Source organism: Oncorhynchus keta, chromosome 19, assembly GCF_023373465.1.
Source record: "Oncorhynchus keta strain PuntledgeMale-10-30-2019 chromosome 19, Oket_V2, whole genome shotgun sequence".
NCBI lineage: Eukaryota > Metazoa > Chordata > Actinopteri > Salmoniformes > Salmonidae > Oncorhynchus > Oncorhynchus keta.
In genome coordinates this window covers 59569891-59578815 of record NC_068439.1, presented here as the reverse complement: position 1 = coordinate 59578815, position 8925 = coordinate 59569891, and the positions used below count along the sequence as shown (strand labels likewise).

Here is an 8925-nt window from a genome sequence, read left to right as displayed (position 1 = left end):
GCAAACATATTTAGCAATTTTGTCAAGAACTTCAAGAATGAATAGCCTAATGTTGCCTCTGGTGTATAAAGCATGTACTTCCACAAAGTTGCTGGAGAGACACTTTAGTCCAGTAGGTGGCCGTAATGCACCATTAATGTTGGTAGCCAAACACAACAACACCACAGAAGAAAACGTGTTTCTTCTGGGCTTTCGCAGATTTGTTAGGCTAGCTTTATAAAAATGGTTACTCCCTTATTTAGGCGTGTTCCCGTCATTTTTGGTTAAAAGTAACAGGCTTTGGGGGGCTTTAATGTCAGGTGCAGCTAATTTAAAGACCTTTAGTAAAGCGGGAACCAGCTGGTAAGTAATTTCTGAGAAAATTGCTAGCTAGCCATCCGATTAGCCTAGCTAGTTACCTGACTGGACAGCTGCTTATATTTTGAAGACATTACAACGTTAATCGGCTACCTAGTTATCAGATGTTTACATTTTGACAGCTAAATGGGCCACTAACGTCAGCTAATAAATAGTGTGTCTGCTAACTAGCTTGTTTTTCTTTTTTGGTTTAGCCAACTATGCTAGCTAGCTTTTAAATGTAGGTCAGGTCTCCATGGATTGGATTAACACATTGGCAGTGCCTGGGTCGTTTAGCCCAAGCTCTGCGTGGAAGTTCATCCAACATTTGGCTGCAGTTAATACTTACCTAAGCAATAGCTAGCTGGGGTTAAGTTGGTATGTACACAGATACTACTATTAGATTGATGCCAGGTCTTATACTCATGCCAAGGGACAGTTTTCCAAACACACACGATTTTGGCTATACACACAAATTCATATATTCTTCACTGTTTGAACCACACACACTCACACCTCCTTTCTCTCCTTCCCCAGGCACTTTAGCCGGACGATGGACGAGCTGGTCCATGACCTGGTGTCGGCGCTGGAGGAGAGCTCGGAGCAGGCGGCACGGGGGGGTTTTGGGGATGGGGGGGACCACGTGCTGGCTGTGGGCTGCCTGCTGAAGAGACAGGCCCGGAAACGCCGTGGGAGGAAGAGACGCTCTGACAATCCCCACCCTCCCTGGGAGACTGGCCACCTCAGTGAGGGCTCCGAGTCCAGCCTGGACGAACATAAGGTGGGGAGGTGGTCTCGGACGGTCCAGGTCCTCAATGAACCTCGCATATCTTGTAATTGTAAAGGAACAGTACCTTGGTAACTGTACAGTAAGAAGATTCCTTAAGAGCACAGATACTGTCAGTTTAACTGTCTAAACATGTGTTGTAACTGTTTGTCTTAATCTATTTCTCTTCCCTCGCTCCCTCCCTGTCAGGACTACCGTGCCACCACAGGCAGCGTTGCCAGCAGTAACAGTCACCCCCGTGACAACAGTGACTCTGACGAGCAGCTAGGGCCCAAGCGCCGTACCCCTCTGAACCCTGACACAGGACGTGGCAAGCGCCCCCTCTGGCAGGAGGACCTTGGAGGAGTGGGGTGCGCGGAGGGGTCCCGCAGTTTGAGACGCCGCCGCAAGGTCAAACGCATGGCCGTCGATCCCCCTCTGGAGGCAGTGACCTCCAATAGCACCACTCCCATGCTAGGTCCCCCGCCTGTCCCCAAGCCCCACGGAGGGTGCAGGATCCCTGGGGTGAGTGCAGCTGAGGGCAGTGCAGGGATGGAGCTCACTGTTGGCGGGAAGTGCAGGGTGAAGAAGAGGAAACTGGCAGCCCACAGGCTCGGGTTGGAGGTGACTGATGAGGGCGTATTGGTGGAGCGTGGGGACGCCATTATGAGGCAGGCGGGGCCCAAGGACAAGATGGAGTTTGAGGAGCAGAAGGGCTCGGACGAGGACATGAGTGACAGGTGGTTAGTGTTTCCCTGCTCCTTTGTGTATGCCTATACGTTCACATGTACGCTCACCTGGTTGAAAGCAGGGTTTAGAAGGCTTGTTTAAGGTCTCCTACCTCAGAGGTTTCGCTGTATGATGGACATTGAAAATTGACTTCAGACTTTTCCCTTCTTCTTGTCCCATCTCTCCTTTACACTCCCATCTTTTATCCTTTTATCGCTTTCTTTCTATCTCTCTTTTATTAGTGAGACCAGCAGTGTGAGCAACAGTAGTGATGGTGGACTGTACACCAATGATGAGGGGAGGCAAGGTAACCATCTATTTGACCAAATCTTGTCATTTACAGGGACTGGTGGAAGAAGGGGTGTGGCTGCACCCACTGGTCTACCACACCTTTCAACTTGAGTTTCATCATTAACTGAAATGTGCACAGTGACTGTAGGCCTATAACCTTTCACATGTAGACTTATGTCAACTGAACTCGTGCATAATTAAGTATTTCTTTCAGTGCAATGATGCACGTAATGTTAATTTTGTCTCTGGAACAGAAACTTTGAAATATGATATCTTTCAGCATCTTTTGAGGGAATGCAAGTGGCCTGATACGTTATATGCAATTGACACTTTTCATAAAAGCAGACAGTATTAAAATCCCAACATTATGCATCCAAGACGAGTGGAAATCTAATTTGAAACATGTTGGATCGTTGTACAGCCTTCAGCAAGGGAAGAATCATGACCTTGTGTTAGAGCTTTTCTCCCATTCCCTGGATGTCTCATGCTGTGAGAGAAGCAGTAATGGATCAGACAACTTTACTGACGTCAACTATATTATTGATGCATTCATTCTATCAATTTGTAACATTTATTGTTGTGAGTACTGATTTTTATAGGTCAGCGAGTTATGACCGAAGACAAGATGCATGTATCTAATTATAAACAAGTTGACTAACATATCCTTTCAAATATCTGAAATTTATAAGCAGAAACACATTTTAAATTAGGCTTTTAAAAAAAACATTTCCCGCACCCACTAGGGGAAAGGGGGATACCTAGTCAGTTGTGCAACTGAATGCCTTCCAACTGAAATGTCTTCCTGCATTTAACCCAACTCCTCTGAATCAGAGGTGTGGGGGGATGTCTTAATCGACATCCACGTCTTCGGTGCCCGGGGAACATTGGTTTAACTACCTTGCTCTGGGGCAGAACGACAGTTTTACCTTGTCAACTCTGCGATTTGGTTACTGTCCCAACACTCTAACCACTGGGTTAACTTCCACTATGTATGTAATTTATAGCAGTGTTATCAACAAGAATAAAACATGTCTTATAAAAGGTTAGTCAAAATGTAAATGTTTTGTATGGCACCTTTTTTCTCAGCCCTGACCTTTAACCTCTGCCCCCTCCCGATCTCCCAGGTGATGATGAGCAGAGTGACTGGTTCTATGAGGGGGAGCCAGGGGGGGCGTGTGGGGTGGCGGGGGTGATTCCCTGGTGGGAGAGGGAGGCAGGGGAGGAACTGGACCTGGCTGACCCGGTCTTCAACAGCATCCTCACCGGATCCTTCCCCATCATGAGCCCCGGAGCACAGAGAGGTAGCTGGACCCTGACCTGTCTGTTTATATATCTGCCTGTTTGTTTGAATCTCTGGGCCCAGTCCTGCTTCTCTCTTTCTTTGCATGATTGTAGAATTTGTTTTATACAACGAGTTGTGATCTGTCATATGGCCAGTAGGGGGCATTTCCTGCACAGGGTTTATCATTTAGCCTCTCTACAGCTGCCATAGTGTTTCTCCTATTCCAGTCCATGATGTGTGCGCTCTGCTGCCTCTCCTGTGTCAGGGTTCCAGGCCAGGCTGAGCCGGCTTCATGGGGGGCCCCGGGGCCACGCTTCTCAAGGCAGCCCAGGACAAACCTTCAACGAGCGTCTGGGACGACACCACCAGGACCCCCACTCACACGAGTCAGTCTCCCTTACCTCCCTCGCAGTCACCCGACTTGTAGAATATCTGTCTATACATTTAATTTTTTCCCTCATTCTGTATTTTTCTCTATTTGAATTGACTGTGCAAATAAACTAAACAAATCTGTGTCCTCCACAGCCCATGGTTTAGTCCGGGATCTAGAAGAGAACATGGACAGGTAAGACATGTTTATCACTTAGCTGCACTTTCAGAACAGTACTGGGTATTATACATTTGTGGTTGATAATGCCCAGATGCATTTTACATTTGCTAATGGCTTTTCATTTGTTCTCTCTCTAGATGCACTGGGACTCACGGTCAGACAGAGGCCATCGGAGGAGCTGCTCAGTAAAGACGGCCAGCAGGTACAGGAGGAATGGTCCAATCAGCGAATGATGTAGCAGACATATGATACAGTTGTTCCATCCACAACAGCACATTGTTTCTAGAATGTTGCCAACAGATGGATGCTTATTTCCTGGTTGTGGTTCTGCAGGCAGACGAGTGGTCACCTGGGGTCTCTGTGTACGGGGGATGTCAAGAGGAGACGCAAAGCAGCACCCCTTGGCTTACCTCCGCCCACAGGTAAACTCTTTGACACACCACTGTACTGTCACACTCCTGACTCACCCATCCATCCCCTGTTAAATCCATCTTTCGCTCTCAACCCTCCTCTCTAATCTGGATTGGACAGCAGTCAGTTAGCAGGCTCTGCAGTCACAGAGAGATACCAGATTAACCCTAAGCCAATGACGGCTGTGTATCCCAAACCACACCTGCTCCCCTCCCACCCTTCACCTCCACCTCTTAAGTTGTGTGTTTGATGAGAATGAGGAATTAAAGGGTTAATGGGTCATAACCAGGTACCCATCTTGGTTCCAGGAGGAGGATATGAAGGTATTTACCAATGGCTACAATAGGAAGTGATGCAACCGGAGTCTGCTCTACTGCCCTCATCTCTCCTTGCTACATAAGAGCAAAGGGAAAGGAAGAGAGACGAGATGTCTATTGTGACCCAGTCATTGTAGAGCAGACCGGTGCTAAATCATTAGGTTGGAGTGGTAGAGGTCAGGGTTAAATACTGTAGCTCTGTCGGCCCATTGAGCCAAATCAATAAGCCATCATCAAGATAATCTGCTCGTATCTCTTTCCGTCTCCCCTTCCTTCTCTTGTCTGTCTTTTTCTCTGTTGTAACTCTGTGTTCCTGTTCTTTTATCTCTCCTTCTCTAGGGTTGGTAGGTGAGAGTGCGGGGCCCATCCCAGAGACCAACATGGGCAACCGGATGCTGCAGAGTATGGGCTGGAGCCCCGGCATGGGCCTGGGTCCGGAGGGCAGGGGCATCACCGAGCCCGTTCGGGCCACGCAGAGACCCAAGGGAGCGGGTCTGGGTTTTAAATGAGCCTCAGGCTTTAGGCCCCAACTGAACAGGCCAGTAGGCCTCGATGGAGATGGACCCTACCGAGAGCAGGGAGGACTGTGGTCAACTCTCTCTGGGAAAGAAACTCTGATGGAGCAGCAGAGCTGGATGAAGGAACGGATGCAAGTCGGCAAGAACAGTTTTAACTAATAGGAAGACCGAAAGGATCATCTGAGGTGGGAACCCCAACGCTCCATGCACTTCCACTCTTAACCAGGGCTGAAACTCATAAGGGAAGTTTTGACCCTGGTTAGGGGAAGTGCATGGAGCGTTGGGGTTCCCACCTCAGATTTGTAGTTGGGATGTTCAATGTTTCTACCAGGGAAAAGGGAAGGAATGGAAGAAAAGACCCAGGCGTTGTTGAGTTTGATTGTACGAGACTAGCCAGGTTGTGTAGTTGGACTGTGTGTACTGCACAGCACACTAAATGGCTCAGTTTCACAAGAATATAATTTCTCTTCAATCAACGGTTGTTCTGATATTGCACAGTATGACAAATATATTTTAGGTGAATATCACTGTACGCATCAAAATAATGTGTGTGGTGGAAGTTTATATTTGATTTTAAATATGTTTTGCGACGCTACATTGGTGTTATTCCAGGGTAATTATAATGGAATAACATTATTCCTGTGGCTTAGTACAAAAAGATGATGGCTGAAGTGTTAGCAAAGTAAATCAAATCAAATGTATTTATATAGCCCTTCGTACATCAGCTGATATCTCAAAGTGCTGTATAGAAACCCAGCCTAAAACCCCAAACGGCAAGCAATGCAGGTGTAGAAGCACCTTAACTGCATTAGGTTAAGGTAATTACAATTATACTACTTGTAGTTTCTCTGGTATAATGCTAATGTAATGTAACTGGTAAATGTTTTTTATAAATGGGTCTATATGGTTCCTTTTGGGATATCGGGCAGTGATATTTGATTGTAGATGACGGTTATTGGTAATAAAAATTAAGATGCCAATTTTTTTTTCTCCTCTCTGCTCCTGACTGCATATGCTCCCATAGAAACAGAATGAATTAGACGGGCATCCCCATTCAAGTCAATAGTGGCATAATGGGTTGACTGGCTAGCATTGCAAGTGTACCCATAGGAGCAAAGTAGGAAGTGTACCCATCAAATTGTGGTGTGATTTGTTTTGATTCAACTCAACCGACTACAAAGAAATACATTCCATTAGCCACATCAGTTAACATAAATTCGATGAATGTTCTACATCAGCATTGAAATGATTGAATACAGTACCAGTCAAATTGCCAGGGTTAGAGGTTCCCAAACTCTGCTCTGCCCCCCCCAAACTCCCGGGTGCCCATTTAGGTTTTGCCCATTTAGGTTTTGCCCTAGCACTACACAGCTGTTTCAAACAAACAACTCATTATGCTTTTTTTATTTTATTTTACGGTTATGACATTTATTTTGTTTTGATGGTGTTCATCCATAACCGGTGGTTATATGGTAATTGCCGGCGTAAAGATGGTATTCCTGAGGGAAGTGGGAATAATTCAGGAAATGAATCTTGAAATAAAATCATTGTATGTATGGTATTGAAGTAGAATGTTCAACCCTGAACAATCCAGAATAGTGTTTATTTTATTAAAAAGGCAGTGCAGTTAACTTGATTTCCTGTTTTTTGTTTTATGACATTGAATTAACACTTGGAAATTGTGAAAATGATCATATTGCCCTTTTTGTGTAAGAGCTGTTTGAAAAATAATTCCAGGAATTTCAGCCTGTTCAAGTGGTGTGGAGTTATTTGGACAAGATCATGACATTACAATCTGATCTGATTATACTGACCAATGACCAGTCATCTTTTATTTGCGTGCCTATCCTACTTTGAAGGGATTAGCGGGGTAGGCTCTGGCCAAGACGATCCTATCCGCCAATCAGGGCTGTTGGGCGATCAGACTGAGCATTTCAATGGCAAAAGGAGGCATACTTATTTTGCATTAAATAAATACACAGTGTTTTATTAGACATACAGTAATCATTTAAACGTAACATTAAAAAGACTGCATGGGGGGCTTTAAAAAGAAGCCAAACAAAATTCTGTTTCCCAATCATGCTGTACTTGCTATGTATGTGTAGCAACCATCTCATGTCAATGTCTCTACAATAACAATTCCCAGAGTGTACAGTAGACCGTAACATGTTTTATAAAGTGAAAAAATGATATTGGTTACACTTTACAGTCTTCTATTTACCTGGTAAATAACAACTGAAATAGGTTTGTTAAAAAAAAGTGTTACCATTGCCAATGTAATGTTCATTAAACTTGAGGGCCTGAGTGAAACAATCCCCCTGGTATGAGCAGATTCAGTTTGTGGGTTCAGTTTGTCTTACCATGTCTCTCTTTCTTGCTCTCTCAAGCAAAAAGCAACAGAAAAATACTCCCTAAGAAAACATCAAAATAAAAAATATTTAAAAAACACGCTTCATAAATAGTACTCTCTCACGAACTCGATTGATATACACAATATGACCAAAAGTATGTGGACACCTGCTCGTCAAACATCTCATTCCAAACTCATGGGCATTAATATGAAGTTGGTCCCTCCCTTTGCTGCTAAAACAGCCTCCACTCTTCTGGGAAGGCTTTCCGCTAGATGTTGGAACATTGCTGCGGGACTTGCTTATATTCAGCCACAAGAGCATTAGTTCGGTCGAGCACTGATGTTGGGTGATTAGGCCTGGCTCGCAGTCGGTGTTCCAGTTCATCCCAAAGGTGTTCGATGGGGTATGTGCAGGCCAGTCAAGTTCTTCCACACCAATCTCAACAAACCATTTGTGTATGGACCTCGCTTTGTGCACGGGGGCATTGTCATGCTGAAAGGAAAGGGCCTTCCCCAAACTGTTGCCACAAAGTTGGAACCACAGAATTGTCTAGAATTTCATTGTATGCTGTAGGGTTAAGATTTCCCTTCACTGGAAGTAAGGGGCCTAGCCCGAACCATGAAAAACAGCCCCAGACCATTCTTCTCCACCAAACTTTACAGTTGGCACTATGCATTGGGGCAGGTAGCGTTCTCCTCGCATCCACCAAACCCAGATTTGTCTGTCGGACTGCCAGATGGTGAAGCGTGATTCATCACTCCAGAGAACGCGTTTCCACTTCTCCAGAGTCCAATGGCGGTGAGCTTTACGCCACTCCAGCAGATGCTTGGCATAGCGCATGGTCATCTTAGGCTTGTTCGGCCATAGAAACCCATTTCATGAAGCTCCCAGTGAACAGTTATTGTGCTGACGTTGCTTTCAGAGGCAGTTTGGAACTCGGTAGTGAGTGTTGCAACCAAGGACAGACGCTTTTTACGATCTTCAACACTCGGCGGTCCCGTTCTGTAAGTTTGTGTGGCCTACCACTTCGCGGTTGAGCCATTGTTGTTCCTAGACACTTCACAATAACAGCACTTACAGTTGACCAGGGCAGCTCTAGTAAGGCAGAAATTTGAGGAACTGACTTGTTGGAAAGGTGGCATCCTATGATGGTGCCACTTTGAAAGTCACTGAGCTCGTCAGTAAGGCCATTCTACTGCCAATGTTTGTCTATGGACATTGCATGGCTGTGTGCTCGATTTTATACACCCGTCAGCAACTGTGTGGCAGTAATAGCCAAATCCACTCATTTGAAGGGTTGTCCACATACTTTTGTATATGTAGTGTACTTGCATCAAACTCACTCATGCTGACAGAGAACCTCACTAAAACATG

At 45.4% G+C, this 8925-nt stretch overlaps 1 protein-coding gene and 1 long non-coding RNA gene across 3 annotated transcripts in view; both read left to right on the top strand.

Moving 5' to 3' along the window:
- The window catches only part of LOC127909435 (uncharacterized), a 76233-nt gene extending 68719 nt beyond the window's left edge, over nucleotides 1-7514 (top strand). Inside the window, exon 2 of the long non-coding RNA XR_008071102.1 lies at nucleotides 5987-7514. This is a non-coding gene — a long non-coding RNA (uncharacterized LOC127909435). The remainder of the gene's footprint in view (nucleotides 1-5986) is intronic.
- Nucleotides 185-6180, top strand: gpatch2 (G patch domain containing 2). Of its 2 annotated transcripts, none has more exons than XM_035794073.2 (10): nucleotides 185-342; nucleotides 874-1117; nucleotides 1313-1845; nucleotides 2074-2138; nucleotides 3247-3423; nucleotides 3670-3790; nucleotides 3930-3969; nucleotides 4092-4156; nucleotides 4288-4376; nucleotides 5022-6180. In XM_035794073.2, exons 1-10 carry the CDS (start codon nucleotides 293-295, stop codon nucleotides 5189-5191), a joined length of 1554 nt encoding a protein of 517 aa, XP_035649966.1. In that variant the 5' UTR covers nucleotides 185-292; the 3' UTR covers nucleotides 5192-6180. The 2 variants fall into 2 exon arrangements, with proteins under 2 accessions (XP_035649966.1, XP_035649967.1); XM_035794074.2 differs by having other exon boundaries at nucleotides 186-342; nucleotides 1313-1842.
- Nucleotides 7515-8925: the final 1411 nt, after the last annotated feature.